This window comes from Lissotriton helveticus, chromosome 7 (genome assembly GCF_964261635.1).
Source record: "Lissotriton helveticus chromosome 7, aLisHel1.1, whole genome shotgun sequence".
Lineage (NCBI taxonomy): Eukaryota > Metazoa > Chordata > Amphibia > Caudata > Salamandridae > Lissotriton > Lissotriton helveticus.
The window spans coordinates 514,887,709-514,905,361 of NC_136068.1; the positions used below are offsets into that span (position 1 = coordinate 514,887,709).

The 17,653-nt window shown below is 43.3% G+C and overlaps 1 protein-coding gene across 1 annotated transcript in view; it reads left to right on the plus strand.

The window, feature by feature from the left end:
* The window catches only part of LOC144766850 (polyserase-2-like), a 1,745,029-nt gene that overhangs the window by 1,708,201 nt on the left and 19,175 nt on the right, over positions 1-17,653 (plus strand). Inside the window, exon 17 of the mRNA XM_078650565.1 lies at positions 16,224-16,529. Within this exon, the coding sequence (XP_078506691.1) occupies positions 16,224-16,529 (306 nt within the window). The remainder of the gene's footprint in view (positions 1-16,223; positions 16,530-17,653) is intronic.

Genomic DNA, 17,653 nt, shown 5'->3' on the forward strand with positions numbered 1-17,653 from the left:
CAGATGATTCATAAGGACTTTGCGAGCTATGCTCACTTCTGCTGCGCTGTCTAGCATTGTCTGAGCCCATTCTCCGTTTTTCAGTTGTGTCCTCAGTATTCTCGGCATTGTTAACTACCTTGATACTGGCTACCTTCTTTTTTGGAAATTGTAATTTCTTTTTTAGATGAGCAGGTTCCTTGTCTTTGGACTTGGCGTGCTCTTCTCTTTGTTCTGATCGTCCTCTTCTTTCCGATTTCTGCGAGGAAGTCTGAAAAGATTGAGAGGGACGTGTATCAATGTCTTGATATCTATCAGGCTTCTTTATATTATCCCTATTTCTAAGGTTATATCTTTTCCCAGAGGGGTCACTCTGAGGTGACCTGTGTCTTTGGTTCGGAGATTTCTCCCTTCGCCTAGGAGACCTTCCTCTGGACTGGAATTTCTTTTCTTTAGGATTGGATTGTTTGTTTCCATCCCAGTTCTTTTTCTGTGATGTTGAATTATTATTAAAAAATATTTTTTCAGGACTTTCAATCAGTTGTGGTTTTACTGGTATTCCACCTAAACTATCTCTACCTAGTTCCTCATAGGATTTTTCTATAATTCTGGCAATTTCAGCTGGTTGGTCTGCTATATCTGTCTCCTTTAACCTCTGGCGGATCGCCACATTTGCTGCTTCACCCTTTATGTTGGCTAATAATATAGCCGAGACCTGCTTGAAGTCTTTCAGTAATTTCATACCAAGAGTTAAAGCGGGTTCTGGACCATATTCGTCTTGAATTTGTTTTAGCACATCTGGTATTACCGAAATGGATGGAACACCGTGCGTTTTTGTGTAAATGGAAGCAAAGACTGTACCCCAAGTGTCACAGTCCTCAATGTGTGGTGCGATTCCCATTGGAAGACAGATAGTCAGAATCCTGTGTTTTTCTAGCGGGGTGGTGTCTGGAAACACCGCCTCTATTTGGGTGATCTTTTGTGCCAACCAGAATGGTATTTGTTCCCGTTTAGCCGGTACTTTACCTAGGCAGGATTGTATGTTCTGCGGTGTAATTTTATTTGTGTTCCCCTGGTGAGGGGTCAGCTGTGGAATTTTAATTGCTGGTTGAATTGTTGAAGTCCGCATCACATACTGGACTAATTATCTATGTACTTTTATTAGTTGTTTTAGCTGTGTTAAAAGCTCTGGTGCAGGCATTCTTTCGATGTCTGGATGTGGTGTGTATCCGGCTAGGACCGGCCACGTTGCTCCTGGTCTACCTAAAGGACCGAGCCTGGTGATGTGATTATTATGTTTTAGGGCGCCATCAAATAAGAGCAAATGCTCTTGAAATTTGAGTGGTACTTCCACCTCCTTGAAAGGAGTGTACATTTCAGGAGGTTCCTCTATCTTGTAATAGTGGAAGTACTTTGTTACAGCATTTGCTGCTGGAAAATGTATCCATGAATAGTATACCTCTGTCTGCCGATATTCGTGTGCCTCAATTACGAATATGACTGTGCCACCTCTAGGTGTCAGTCCATTTTGTATAAGTTTTAAGGTTATAGATTTCCTTTTGATGACCGGGATGAGTATTATATCCGGGTCCGCGTCTTGCATAGTAGCATCAGCTGCTGCGAGTTCAGTTGCTATTCTAACTGTCTCTCTTTCTTCATCACTGTCCATTTTACCGACAGGATGGTTATTTTTTTGTTTGCAGATCAGGTTTCTTATGGAAACAAAGATTAGATGCACAATATTTTGGAACAGTGTATCCTTCAACGTTGACTATACCAAGAACCATACATAGGAGTTCCCTCCTGCGAGGTTTTGGAGGATATTACCTTTTACCCACTCCAGACGTCTTTGGAGTATTATGGGAGAAAGGGGTCTGAGTGAGAAAGCACGACTGAGTTACTCTAAATGTCTTACGTTCGTTTTATCGCCCTTTCCAAACGCGTTGGGCGCCATGTAGTGTAGTTCCTATCATCCCAATAGGCTCTGCGCATTGGAATAATACCTTCAATAGTATAGGCCTAGACCAGACGTTAACTAGGTCTACTACTGTCGATATTAGACTTAAAGTTTTGGGTTTGCCAGCTTAGCTCAGAGTTCACTAGAAACTTTCTCGAATGTTCAGGAAAGAATTAACTCCCCTGATTAGACAAGAAGGGATTTAGTTTCTGACAACCATAGAACATGACAACTTTGCTCTCCCCTAATCAAGAGTGTATCTCGAGAGTCGTGTGAACAAAAGGCAATTTATTTTACTCAGTCAGTACGTGCATTCTTAGTCTCATCAGATTGTAGAGAAAAGGAAGAGACGGGCGTGTTCAATAAAAGATGTTATTTATTGATCAGTCTCTTTTCTCATACAAGAGAAATGGATCGATATTATTGCAATACTTATAGTTAAGTAAAGTGCATACATTAAAAGCAGAAGTATAAAATAATACTGTAAAAACATTGATATGGTTTCTAAGCCATATGAAGGTTAAAAATGATTAAAATATATTACATACACATATACATTTGACTAAACGTACTCAACTGGTGTTTCTAAATACGCCTACCCCGTGTACCTGACCTAAGCCTAATGCGTGGGCGGGAATAGAAAGTTACAGTTTAAGTTAAGTTTGTTTTTGCCAAGTGACTGACAAAAGAATTCTCTGTGAGGGGTTATTCAGTTCTGTACCTGGAAGTTAGGATGAATGAGGGATGGTATCTCTCTCTCTGGTCTCGATATTCCAGGCTGCCTGCGAGGGCTACCCGGAAGCGCCGGTGCTGGATTTCTCGGCAGGAGAAAGCAGCGCGTCTCGTTCTCAGCGCGTCAGGAAGGCGGGGCTGCGCCAGCGGGGTCTGCTCTGCTCTGGGCTTCGGCAAGTATGGCTGCTCCGTCTCATCACCACCGCGTGTGTTTGCATAGCGCAATATCGGTAATATTTATACCTTTAAGGTGCCGAGATTGACGTAAGGATGGACATAGATACGTCAATAAGGATGTCATACGACTTGGTCGTTAGCACATTCTTTTGCTGAAGTTCTCGGTGAAATCAAAACAATGGCCGCAGGGTTTTTCCCAGGTTGTCATAGGTTTGATTTGTTATTAGAACTCCGTATGCCTTATCAGGGGCTGGAGGAATATCGCTTGTCTAATTAGATCGCAAGCGTTATGACCTAATCAGATAACACGTTCCTGTGCCGTAGTGTGGCTTCGTCAGATAACGGTATCTGCATCATGGGGGTTTGATGCCTCATGGGCTGACTGCTAGTTAACTTGTTGGTTTGTTAACCAGAATAGGGTCAGGAATAGGGGGATCGATTCAGAACCTATAGGAATACATCACAATACAGACAGTAAAGAACAAAAGCACTTTTCGCCATAATACCGTTGAGCATTAAACAGTATCTTATCCATTACATCAGGTCATAGATTCTTAGAGTAACAGCATTTAGAGGACAAGGAAGAGAAAAATAAAAGACACACCATATACATTAATTTCACCACAATTTTCCTTGCTAGCCCAACCAATTAGCTAACGAGGACCATATTTTAAGCCCATACGTTTTCTTCTTAATGCCCTTGATTTTATATAATGCTATCTCAAGATGGTACATAGACAATAATTTAGTTTGCCACATGATAAAATTTGGTGGGACTTCATTCAGCCATTGGAATGTGATGCAAGAACGATATACCAACATGCAAATAAAAATGAATCCTTCCTCAAAGGCAGAACCCTGATACGTCGTACTTTCATCGCACCCAAAATATCAGTTTAGCTATTGGGTTTCAGGCTAGGGGGGGGGGGGGAACACGGCACTCCATATCTTTCAGGGACTACTGGTCCTTGGGCCTCATAGGTTGGGAAGGATGGGTGGGGGGGGGAAGGTGGGAGGGGTGAAGGGGGGGTATGGGGTGGTGGTGTGGGGGGTGAAAAAGACAGCAACAGACAGTAAGAATTTTGAACAGCTCGGCAAAGTTCAGACGAAAGGGAAAATGAAGGAGAAGAGATATAAAAGAATGAAAAAAGCAAATTTGACCAGGGGAAAAATGGGGGGAAATGGCTACGCTTGCCTGGAACAGGATATGAGTAGCCATGTTAAAGGGTTAGTTAAAGAATAGAAAATGGATAGAAAAATAAGGATTTGTACTCTAAATATATGCGGCCTGAATGACTCTAAGAAACGTCAAATTTTAGCTAAAATTATACAGATAATACAGGTAGATGTATTGTGTTTACAGGAAACGCATGTAGCATGGCTAACAGAGATTATTTAAAAAACATGGGAATGGAATTAGTTGCTTGTTCTAAGCAAACCGGAATCAAAAGAGGAGTGGCGATTCTTAAGAAAAGTGGTGTTGGAGAATGTGTAAGGGCTGAGGCGGATAAATGGGACAGATGGGCTATTTGTGAATTCAAGGTGGAGCAAAAAAGGTTTTCACTCTGTAATGTGTATGGACCGAATTTGGATGATGCGGAAATTTTTAATTTTCTGAATTTAGAATTAGCACAATGGATCTTGCCCGTGTTAATGTGTTGTGACTTTAATATTCATATTGATTCACGTATGAATATTAGAAATAATACGGCACACCCAGGAAGAAAGAAAATTGTTTATACGTCTTTAATGAATCTGTTAATGGACCATGGTCTTCACGATGTTTGGAATGCAAAATATTCAGAGGATTCGGGGTTTACCTTTTACTCTGCTCCTCATTCTAAGTTTGTACGTTTGGATTATTTTTTTATAACGCATGAGCTGCTAACTAAAGTCCAAATTGAGATTCATCCGAAATTGGTTTCAGACCATAATCCGATTGTTTTAGAGTTGGCTTTAGATTCGCAAGAGAAAGTAGAACTCCAACAGTAGTTTTATGAAAGGAAGCTTCTTATGGACGAGGAGTACTGTCAGATGATACCCAAAAAAATTCAAGAATTTTTTTCTGTTAACAAAGGTACGGCCTCTCAGGAAATAGTCTGGGACACGTTCAAATCGGTAATAAGGGGGGAAACTCTCAGTTTCTCTAAGTTTAAAAGTAAAAAAATCCGGTCCAAGCATCGGCAGAATTTTGAGCAGGTTCTCAAGGCAGAGGAGAAGCTGGCAGAGGTTATTAGACACGGTGCTGAGGTAGAAATAGTCCAGTTGGCTCAAAGGGAACTCACGGTCAAAAGATCCAATGTATATGCCCATATTGCCGATCAAATTGCCGCAATTTATGTACAACATAAAGAAACGGCATATGAGTTCGGGGAGAGAACAGGAAAAGTGCTGGCAAAGAGGATAAGAGAGAAAATGGTGTATAACGAGATCCCTAAGATTAAAGACTTGCAGGGGGTATTGCAAAGAGACCAAGGAGGGTGTGCTAATGGTCTTTCAAGGGTTTTATCAACAGTTATACAGTGAGGAGTCAGATAGGATAAATGTTGGGGACTATTTAAGGGATGTGATTCCGAAAACGTTATCGGAGGTGCAAAAGACAGCACTGATAGCAGTACCAGAGTGGGAAGAAATTGAGTCGGCAATTTTAGATCTAGCCCAGGGTAAAGCGATGGGGCCTGACAATATCCCTCGGGAATTCTACCGGACTTTCAGGAATGTATTAAAAAAAGAACTATTGGAGGTTTGTCAGCAAGCCTTTTTGGGGAAGGCTCCCCATTCATGGGTGGAAGCTACGATAGTGGTTTTTAAGAAAAAAGGCAAAAATGCTGAGGAGATGGAGTCATATCGGCCGATATCTTTATTAAACTCGGATAGCAAAAAAAATTCTAAAATAATAGCTAATCGGCTAAACGATCTGATGCCAGGCTTAGTATCTCTCCGACAACATGGATTTATAAAGCACAGAGGCACTACTGATCATATAAGACGGATCATATCCTTGTTGGACTGGGCACAGGGCTTACATTCTCCTGTCGGCGTGGCCCTGTTGGACTCAGAAAAAGCGTTCGACAGGGTCGCCTGGGATTTCATGTGGCTGGTCCTGGAAAGGAAGGGGTTTCCTGAGGAGTTTATAAGGGCAATTCAGACATTATATTTTCATCCGTTTGCTACTATTCGAATTTCTGGGAACAGGTCGGGGAAAGTATCAATAGCAAGGGGGACAAGGCAGGGGTGTCCCTGTTCTCCCTTGCTGTTTGCTTTGTATATTGATCCCTTTATTACTAGCTTAGAGGACAATACTGCAATTAAACCCGTGCAGATAGTGGATCAGGATTTTAAAGTCTGTGCTTATGCGGATGATATCGCAGTAGTGACGTCTGACTTGTCTGTCGCACTCCCAAATATTATAGAATCAGCCGAGAAGTTTGGGCGCTTCTCGGGATACAAATTGAACATTGATAAGACACAGCTCATTCACTCAGACACCGCCCGACCGGAGAATATTAAAATCGCAAAAGAAGCCAATTATTTGGGGATTAAAATTACAGCTAACATTGAAGAAATTATCTCTATAAATCTAGACCCCATTATTGGCTCCTCTAACAAGTTGCTAGAAAGAATAAATAATCTAAAGCTATCACTGTTTGGCCGCAGTAATGTACTAAAGATGTTAATTTTTCCAAAGTTTTTGTATTTATTTAGTTCTCTTCCATTTATTATCTCATCTGGTTACTTCTCCCAAATAAATAGAATGTGCTCCAGATTTCTCTGGGGATATCATGGGGCTCGGAGGGAGTTATAAAAATATGTGTTAACCCGAGAAAGAGGAGGCTGGGGCATCCCGAATTTCCAATTTTATCATTGGGTAGTGATTTTGCAACATATGGGCGTATTAATTCTCCCTGATGATCCGGTTGAGGATTTTGCCTCGCCCTCTATTTACGAGATGCTTCTGGGTGCCGAGGCTAAGCAATGCTTAAACCGGATTATTGAGCCTAGTTACTACAAAAAAAAAAAATGTAAGACTATTTATTCCGCTTATGTTATATGGAGGACAATAAAAAAGAGATTTAGAATGGGCCCTAATATAAATATTTATACTCCATTGCTGAAAAGTCCTTTTCTCCTAGAATTATTTAGAGACGGTGTAATGCAAAGGTGGTATAATCTAGGGATTCGGAATTTTGGCGATTTGTTTCAAGGGAATGATTTTGTTTCTTTTGATTATCTAAGGAAGGAACATCATGTGTGCCAGGGTGATTTTTTTAAGTATCTTCAGATACAAAGTTTTTGTGGCCAGAAACTTGCAAAACAGATGATACTGCTGGGGAAAATAGGGCTAGTTGAAGCCATAAAGGGACAGCATAAAATAGGATCTCTGTATCAGTTGCTTCTGGAGAAGGTGGAAAATGAGTTAGAGGATTGGGCACTTAAATGGCAAAGCAAGCTGAATGTTGAACAAGTCAATTTAGATGGAAGTATGGAGATTGCGGGGAATGTGCTACTTAATGGGTCAATGATTAGCCAACATTTTATGTCCGTTTTTGAATTATATTATACGCCAAATAAACTGGCTAAATGGAAGTCAACGCGTGGGACGAACTGCAGTCGCTGTAATCTACACGCAGCGGACGCTGCCCATATGTTTTATAGATGCCCTAGGTTATCGCAATTTATTGCGGATACTGAGTGTTATTAAGGAGTAGTTTGAGTATTTCTGTTAAATTAACAGCTCCTTTGTTTTTTTTTGGGTGCGATGAAAGTACGACATATCACAGTTTACAATTTCTATTGCTGTAGAGTCAGATGTGTCCTCCCACCTACCCGGATGCGAGCTTACAATATGACAGTTGACTTTTACTATATTTTAAAATTATTACATACTAATACACACAAGATTCCCACTTCTCATCTCGACACCTACTTATTTTCATCCTTATGGGAAAAACACAATCTATGTCCTTGTGCTTAGTGGGGTAAACATCACTTACAACAAAACTTTTACAACGCACTACCATTACAACACGGTCATTACAACGCAAACTATTACAACGCATTGCGCTGGGGGGCGCTCTAGGATAGGGAATAAGTTTAATTTACTATCCAACACCTTCCCTAGTGTCCACGGGAACTGGAGTTGGAATAGTAAATTAAACTATTCACTATCCAGCACCCAAAAGCGCTATGCGTTGTAATGGTATGCGATGTAAAAACCGCATCGTAAAGGCAGGCGTTGTAATAGCCTGCGTTGTAACGTCATACATCCGCTTAGTGTATGTAGGGGGAAATAGCACAAGTCTCTTCAAAACTGAAACCTCCACTTCAAAGAAAAGCAACTAGAAACATCCGCACCCAACACTAGAAGGGAGGTGTGTGCAGAAAATGAGAATCTACAGCACTTTATGATGAAATGAAATGAAAAGTAAATTTATAGAGCGCGATTGCTGCCCAGAGGCGTCCAAGTGCTAGAGACCAGAATAGAAATTGCTTGACAGAGGTACCTTGCAGAAATTAATGAGGGGCGTTAAACAAAAAGGTCTTCAGCTGTTTTCGAAATGAGAAAAGGTTAGGGTTGGATCTGAGGTGAAGAGGCAGTGAGTTCCAGATCTTAGAGGCATTGTAAGTAAACGTCCTGCCATCAGCTCTTGCCTTTTTTATTCTGGGAACTATAGCCATACAGGCCTGACTAGAGCGGAGGTTTCTGCTGGGTAGATACTGTTTTACTAGGTCCCGGGCAATCATTGGTCCTGTGTCCCAAAAGGCCTGATGGGCAATACACATGGCCTTAAAGATGACTCTTTGTCATACTGGTAGCCAGTGCAGACTGTTCAGACCAGGTTTGGCTGATTGTCTGCGTGGTAGCTGTAACAGTGTGCGAGCCGCACAATTCTGCACTATCTGTAGTCTGCGCAGGATGTATTCCGGGGCGCCAAGGTAGAGGATATTATTGAAGTCTAAACGAGACTGTATCAAACCTTGGATGGCCACCTGCTTTGCCTCCACAGGCAAAAGAGGAAGGACTTTCTTTAGCATCCTAAGAAGTCCAAAGCAGGTAGCCGAGAGTTTTGTGGCCTGGGTGTTAAACGAGAGGGTTTTGTCCAGCCACACCCCAAGGCTCTTAATATTGTCCTTGGGTACTGGGGGGGCACCTAGGCAAGGAGGCCACAGGGAGTTGAAAAAGGTGGGATTTGAGGGGCCCAGGAGCATCAGCTCCGTTTTATCCCCATTGAGCTTAAGGGACGAGGAGGTCATCCAGCCCTTTACCTCCTCTAAGCACTTTATTAGCCCACCTGACGACGGCCGATCGGCCTCCTGCGCCAAGGAGACCACCAGCTGGGTGTCGTCCGCGTAAGAAATAATCTTAACCCCAAATGGACGCACAACCTCAGCCAGTGGTGTCATATAGATGTTGAAAAGCGCGGGGCTTAAGGAGGAGCCTTGTGGGACTCCGCACCTCAAAGGTTTGCTCATGGACACTGTATCTCCATCAAAAACTTGGAAGGATCTGTCACTCAGAAGGATTTGAGCCATAACCAAGATCCATCCACTATTCCAACACTCGAGAGGCGGCGCAGCAAGGTGTCATGGCTGACCGTATCGAATGCCGCGCTTAGGTCAAGGAGGATCACTGCCACTGACCCTCCCTGATCTAGGATTTTTCTGGTTTCCTCAGTGACTGCTAAAAGGGCAGTCTCTGTACCGTGTCTAGGTCTGAACCCGGTCTGGGATGCACACACGGTTACATAAAAGTACGCTTTTCTTTATGCTGCTTGGGTTCAACTTAAGCAAACATCTAAACTGTTGCACAGTGGAATTCTCCCCTGGAATAGGAACATTTTGTGGGCCAGATTGGAAAGAAGTCGATCAAGAGTCTTGATCCAGAGATTACAGCCGACCAACTTGATATTGGTAGACCTAGGTAAATCTGACACCAGCACGGAACGAATAATGACTGATGGCAACCTAAAGAAAGGCTGCTTTCTGGTACCCACACTGTTCAATAAGTATTTAGCAGACCTTTCATTAGACCTCAAAAAGGTGAACTCCATTCCTGCAAATTAAAGTTGCTTCTAGCTCTCTTCATCCATGCAGGCAGTTGATGCCTATATATATATTTGGGGATGTATTTTGCCTTATCCTTGGGCCCCAGCCTCACTATGGTAACTGGCTTAAAATCATTTAACAGACAATTTAGGGTTGTTCAGTAACTTTATGAGAATGTGATTAATAAATAAATGTACATGTACATTAAGCTGCAACTGCTTATGTACGCACTATAACATTGAAACTGAAATCAAATTAAACAGAATCAATCAATCAGTAATCTATTAATGCATGACTAACCTGTGAGGGCCTCAAGGAGCTGTCTGCAGTTCAGTCGAAGAGCTAGGTTTTGAGGTTCTTCCTAAATTGCGGCAGTGAGGGTGTTTGCCTGAGGTGCACAGGCAGGGAGTTACAGGTCTTTGCAGCGAGGTAGGAGAAGGATCTTCCTCCAGTCGTGGTCTTGCAGATCCGTGGGATGGTGGCCAGGGCCAGTTGGGCAGAGCAGAGATGTCTGGTGGGAGTGTAGAAGGAGAGGCAGTGGTTGAGGCATGTAGGTCTGGTGTAGTGGAGGGCTTTGTAGGCGTGCTTGAGGAGCTTGAAAGTGATTGAGTCTTTTGTTGACAGGTAGCCAGTGTAGGTCTTTCAGGTGGCCGGTGAAGTGGTTGCAGCGTGGGATGTTCAGGATGAGTCTCGCGGAGGCGTTCTGGAAGTTCTGAAGTCTTTTGGGGAGTTTCTTGGTGGTGCCGGTGTAGAGTGCTTTGCCGTAGTTGAGTTTGCTGCTGACGAGCGCATGGGTGACCATTTTCCTGGACTTGTTGGGGATTCACTTGAAGGTCTTGTGAAGCAGGCGGGGCGTGTGGAAGCAGGAGCATGAAACAGTGTTGATTTGGCAGTTTGTAGAGAGTGAGGAGTCCTGGATGATGCTGAGGTTTCATGCGTGGTCCGTGGGTGTGGGGGATTCTGAGCACTGCGGCCCACCAAGAGTCGTCCTAGGTGGAGGGGGAGGAGCCCAGGAGGAGGACTTTGGTCTTGTCTGAGTTAAGTTTGAGGAAGCTGTCCTTCATTCAGGTGACGACTGCCTCCATCCTGTTGTGGAAGTTATGTTATGTTATGTTATGTTATTTTATTTTATAAAGCGCGCAGATGCCGCAGCCAAGAGGCGTCCCGGCGCTTAGGAATGGTAAAAAACACAACACGGAAATTAATAAAACCAGACAGAAGGACTAAACAGTTGATAATAAAAAGGTCTTCAAGGCCTTTCTGAACGGAAGCAGATCAGGAATGGCGCGAAGAGAGGCAGGCAGAGAGTTCCAGAGAGCTGCTGCCATCACAGAGAAAGAGCGTCCGCCCATCCTTGCTTTTCTAAAACGTGGCACTACAGCAAGGTTTGTCCCTGAGGATCGAAGGACTCTGGAAGGCACATAATGGCAGATTAGTTGTGACAGAATGGGGGGAGAAGCTAGCTTCAGGATTTTGAAAGTTAGGCAGAGAGTTTTGAATTTAATTCTTTGCCCAACGGGCAGCCAGTGAAGATCCTGGATAGTGCGGCGTGCAGAAACAAACTTTGGAAGGCCAACCAACATCCTGGCAGCCGCATTTTGCACCCGCTGTAGGCGAACTAATTCTGCTTGATTAGCGCCCAGGAACAGGGAGCTGGCATAGTCTAGTCTAGCCAAGACCGTAGCCTGGACAATAATCTGTCTCGTGTCAGCATCGAAAAACTAAAAATAGGTCGCAGACACCGCAGGGCACCGAAACAAGTACCGGCAACCCGTTTAGTATGGGTGGTGAATGAAAGTTTATCATCCAACCACACCCCAAGGTTCCTGACTTCAGCCACTGGAGTGGGAACAGGGCCCAATTCAGCTGGCCACCACTGATCGCCCCAGAGCTCGCTTTCCCTACCAAAAATAAGAACCTCGGTTTTAGAGGCGTTCAGTTGGAGGCGATTATTCGCCATCCAGCCCGCCACAGCTTTTAACGCGGACTGAAAAGTGGCCGCATCCATGTTGGACTCCCCATTAAGTGCCACCGCCAGCTGCGTGTCATCGGCGTATGACACCATGGAGAGACCAAAGCTATGGGCAACCTCAGCCAACGGTTGAACATATAAATTAAATAAGGTAGGGCTTAGGGCCGACCCCTGCGGGACACCCTGCGAGATCGAGCGAGGAGCAGAAACAAAAGGGGGAGTGGACACTTTAAATGTTCGATCAGTAAGAAAAGATCGAAACCACTCGAGCGCTCTCTCTCCGAGTCCGGCCTCCTCGAGGCGGTGTAATAGGATCTGATGGGACACCGTGTCAAATGCGGCACTGAGATCCAATAGGATCAGTGCCGCCGTTTGACCTTGGTCCAACATCGTCCTGATGTTCTCCACCACCGCTAGAAGAGCCGTTTCAGTACTGTGACCCGCACGGAACCCATTCTGCGAGTTATCCAGTATCTTCGCTTCCTGCAGATGGAGTGACAGGATGCGATTAGCATGAGATTCTGCTAATTTCGCTAGCCAAGGAAGCAGGGAAATAGGCCGATAATGTTCCGATTTAGTGGGATCAAGGGCCGGTTTTTTGAGAATCGGAAAGTTGCTCTTGGTGGCTGTGGGTTCGCCTGTGAGGGAGAGAATCAGCTGGGTGTCGTCGGCATAGGGCACAATGTTAGGTCTGTGGCTTCTGACAACAGAATGCAATACATTGAGACATTAAATCTGCATAAATCCACTCTTCAATCATTGTTGAGAATTGAGCTGGTAGAAACGCTGTTAACTAATGGGCGGCGATCTCAGTAGCATTGTATTTGCTCAGAGTGAAGAATGCTAAACCAGTCTATTGCAGGTTTACTATGGGCGGAGGAAAAATATACACCAATCCTTTAAAGGGCAACATGTTAATGCATATTTTCAAGTTGCTGAAATTATTTAGAATGTAGCTGCTATCTAATGACACAATCTAAAAAAAAATCACTTAAACAATTCAAAAAGGGTTCACTAGTTTGAGTTTTGCATCTGACAACATTACTGTCGTGTAAGCTAAGCTCCATCTTTGATTTAAAGAGGTGGGGGCTGATTTAGAGTTTGACAGAGGGGGTACTCCGTTGTAACGGTAATAGAGTACCCTCTCCCTTAAACTAAAGGTTTGCCTGACTGATTTACTGATGGATGTACCTTCAGAATGTCAGCGAGTTTGAGGTTTGGTTATCTAATTACCACCTTATTTGGAGAGGGTGGTGAAATGGTCAGTTTTCACTAACCTTAACTACCAGAACCTGGGGATAAGAGGCAGTGAAAACTACAAAATGATACCTAGACCATGGGAGATAGCCCCTGTGGTGTGGGAGGTAATTATTGTTTTAGTAAATCCTGCAGATCTAAAACAGATATTTTTTGCGGTATTACCCCTAACTTTGGTTTAATGTTGTTGCTGTCTGAGATAAATTTCTTCGTATTTTATTGTGCTAACATGGGACTAAGCCAAACTCCATAATTAAGATGAACTGAACACAAAATATCAGCTTTGATGAAGCATCAAATCTCTTGAAAGCCACTACAAAAAGAGACGCAACTGTCAACTTATTGATGATCAGATGTATGCTTTGCTTCTTTGATTTTCCGTTAATCAAATCAATTTTTCCGTGTAAACTTTCACTCACCCCTCTCATCCATGTATCTATTGCTCCATCCTCCTCTGCACACACAACCACCCATCCACTTCCATTCAAATGTATGCTTCTGAGTGTGCTACATGTGGCTGTTTGCATGATTCGCATTGCATTGTAAGTGTATCTGTTTTTGGCTTTTTTTGTTTTCTGTGTACTTAGTTGTAGTGTTAAATTGCCCTTGGCTTTCTTAGATGTCTTGGGCTGTCTGCTTCAGTGCAAGTGTTTGCATGTGTTCTTTTCTGGTGCTTTTTCAATCTTTTAGCTGTGGGATGCAACTTTTAACAAGCATTGGCATAGCCAATAGGTCTCGCTTTTGAGACCTTCGAAGTATTTAGTTATGCAGCACAATATCCTTGGTGCAACAACATCAACTGTTGAGTGGCTAAACACTTATAAGGTCCCAAAGGCGAGACCTATTGGCTATGCCAATGCTTGTTTTTTGTTGTTGAGGGAAACCGGGCTAGTGCCAGGAGGGTCAAGGGTGAGTGGCAGGGAGGTGTAGACTCCAGTAGACTCCAGTAATACATTTGTCAGTAATCAATCTGAATACAAGGAAAACGTAATTTCATTTGCATGCTTGAGGGCTCCCTGTGTGTTTTCACAATGCGAGCAGCTCTACTAAACCTCTTTAGACAAAGAAAGTGTGCACTTTGGAATTTTAGATATAATAGAACCAGCACTGGCAAAGCCAATAGGTCTGGTTTTGGCAAGAGTGCATTTTCTTAAAAACGTGCAATATGCACACCAACTTGGCAACAGAAAAACTAAAATATAAAAGTGACTTGTCACACTGTAGCCAAAGGCACTGAAGTGCACTCTTTTTCAATCAGTTGTGTACCTGTAATCAGGAAAACGATGTCACTCAGTGCAAAACAGCCAATGGATGAAGTGCGCTGACCCAATACCCCTTTGTGTGATGAGGGAAGCTAATTTGAATGACATTTGAACAGACCAATGGATGAAGAGTGTTGAGCAACTGATCATATATGTATATATTTATTATTATTTTTTTTTAAAACATAAAGCTGGCGAGATAGCTAGAGAAATTATTAAAAGTGAAAAATAGGGAAAAGTTTATTAACAGAAGCACTGATCATGCTCTGCATTTGATTAAAAAAACAGTTTTGAAGTTCTACAGATAAAAAACAAATGAGAAACCACTCCTATACATTTGCACACAATGGAACAATGCAAAAATAATCAAAAGTAAAAGAGAGCAAGACAGTTTGCCAGCAGGGATATATTCTAGAATAGTAAAGAGTACAAGGTGGTCTCTGGCAGCAAACCACTGACAACTGTTTACCAGCATCCCAAAGCTTAGAGTGGGCGGAAGAAGGTAATAAGATTTTTTGCAAAGTATGAATTGAAAGATATTTCTCTGTCTCAATATTATAACTATCAATTAGCGTCTCCATCAAGTTAATTGAACCGTAAATAGTAATCAGAAAAATATATTCCCTGCAAAGCTTGTTTGAACTGCACAAGCGCAATAAATAAATATTTGTGGTTGAACTAAGCATGTGTGAACGGAGATGCAAAGAAGTATAGCTGTGCAGAACGGAGCAACTAGACAAAGCTTTTCATTTAATAATTGACATGTTAATGTGCAGGACTACATTCAATATTTCCAGTATGGTGTCCTGCAGTGTATTAATGTTTAGTGTGTGTTTTTATTAAACGTTACAGTTGCTTTCTTGTTTGACTAGTAGACGGCATGTACACGACATAAATAAATGTGCCTTTTTGTCACCCTGAGCACGCTTCACCTAACAACAAAAAATGAAGCATGGCACGTCGGCCGTTGTGTTGTGCTATGTGCGTGCAGGAAAGAGCGCAAGGGCACAATGGACCTGTCCACCTCGAATTGTAGCCAGGATTCAGCGTATGGAGGGAAGACGTGACTTTTGAGTGGTTCATTTTGGCTTCCACACATGAAAGTCAAAACCACTACATAATCCAAAGGTGGACACGCAGCGTGGCCTGTTTTTTAAAGCGTCACAATGACCAGTTGGAAGGACCTGAGACACTTACCATAGAACGCTTCCGTTTTAACGTAGAGTCCCGATCACAAAAGAAGGCAGAACAACATTTTCGCAAAAAAATCTTTAAGTGACAGAAGTGAAGAAAATAAACTCCTTTCTGCGACACTATGGAAAATGTGTACCATCGGTAAATACGTAGTTCAGTGCAAATTCAACAAGCATTGGCCGCGCTAGTTGAGGAGGGGGAGAAGCGGGAATTGTGTGCGCGCTCGGCCAATGCTTACAAAAACAAGCATTGCGTGCAGGTGCGCGCGAGGGGGGGTGCGGCCGAGAGCAGGCAGCATTTCCCTTGCAGGAGCGTGCGACCAAATGGCGCTGGGCGCTCCCGCAAGGAAATCGCTAAAACATGCATGCGCTGCATTGAAAGCAATGCAACACGTGCACGTTTTTGCCTGGAAAGCTGCACCGATCTCAAGAGGTCTCTCTCCTATGCAACACATGCGCGTTGCGTAGGCTAGACTTAAAAACTGCACCGCTAGAGTAGAACAAACACGCCACATCAATGCAAATATGAAATTCTTTTAAACATGCAGAAGCTTGAAGGCGTGAATGGTGGTCACTGGATTTGCAAACACGTGAAAAGTCCAAAGGTGGTGTATCAGGTGACAATATAGGATCTTTGCTTTTTCTAGGTTTGCAGTTAATCAATGGAGAAACCAGATGCGCAGGTCGAGTGGAGCTTTACCGCGGAGGCTCCTGGGGGACGGTGTGTGATGACGGCTGGGACCTGGATGATGCTGAGGTGGTGTGTCGCCAGATAGGCTGTGGCATTGCCTTATATTCCCCCAGCAGGGCCTACTTTGGCCCGGGCAGTGGAAGCATCTTCCTTAGTAACGTGCACTGCAGAGGGGATGAGCTCTACTTGTGGGACTGCCCCAGCAGCTGGTGGAATACACAAAACTGCGACCATGCTGAAGATGCCGGGGTCATCTGCGCAGGTATGTGATTGTGTAAATGTCTAGTATTTGTAAGGTGCAAATAATTACTCAAGGGTGTCAAGGCTCTGGGGGCTGTCGGGAGGACTAAGCAAGTTATTACCCAGAGTCACGTGGTGCTGAGCTGAACTGCTGCCCGCGCCAGGGATCGAACTGTGAGCCCCTAGTTCCCGAAGTCAGTCGTCCTGGCCGCTGTACCACACCTCTTCGCATCAGTTTCCATGTCTTGCTTAACCTCATTATGCAGCAACCATTGTAGAGATTTTGCTTAGTAGCTGAAGAACCTGTTTCCCATGTCCTAATAGGAATATCGAAGTTACAGCTTATTAAAAGCAGGCTTAAAGCGCAGAGACGTATTAAGGTATGGACCAATGGTAGAGCCTGATAGAGCAGGCTCTGGTCTGATAAAAGTCTTGACCTGATGACCTTGCATAATTCTTAAACAGATTGTTGGAAACACTATTTCCCTTTAATGTATTTCTAATGTGATGTGTGTGAGTCTATCACAAAAATTTTTCAGAGAAATGTTGTGTTTATTTTTCATGCAACATTCATAAAAAAGGTTTCCTTTATGTCAAAAGAGGACCTCACATATGAGAAATGGGCAGGTGTCACAGAGATTATTTGCAGTAATATTAGTGAGCTGCTGCTATTTTACAACATCCCCTGAATATTAGATGTAAACACATTTAGAATTTGGATGAATGTGCCTGTGCATTGTTGGTAACCTCGCCAAACAGGGCATGAAAGAGTTGAAATGTTATCATAAATTCCAAACAGGGGCATCCAAAATACGTTCGGCCCGGCCCCCCCAAAAACCTTAAGATGTCCCTGTTAAAGCCCCTGGGATAAATTAAGGTTCTAACTATGAGGATGGAAGGTAGAGTAGAAAATAACACCTTTTTCATTTATGACTCAAACCCATGACATTCAGACCCACCTTTAGTGATTGGAGCCAAAGTGCATCAAGGCTGGGGAATTGAACTTGAAAGGGGCTATCTTTCCTTGTGCGACAAGTTAGATGATGAGGAGGTATTACCCAGATTACGCACTGGCAATTTTCCTTACTCTGATTCTTCCTCACTTATCCCAGTACATACAACCTGCCCTCCCTCCTTCCTCATCAC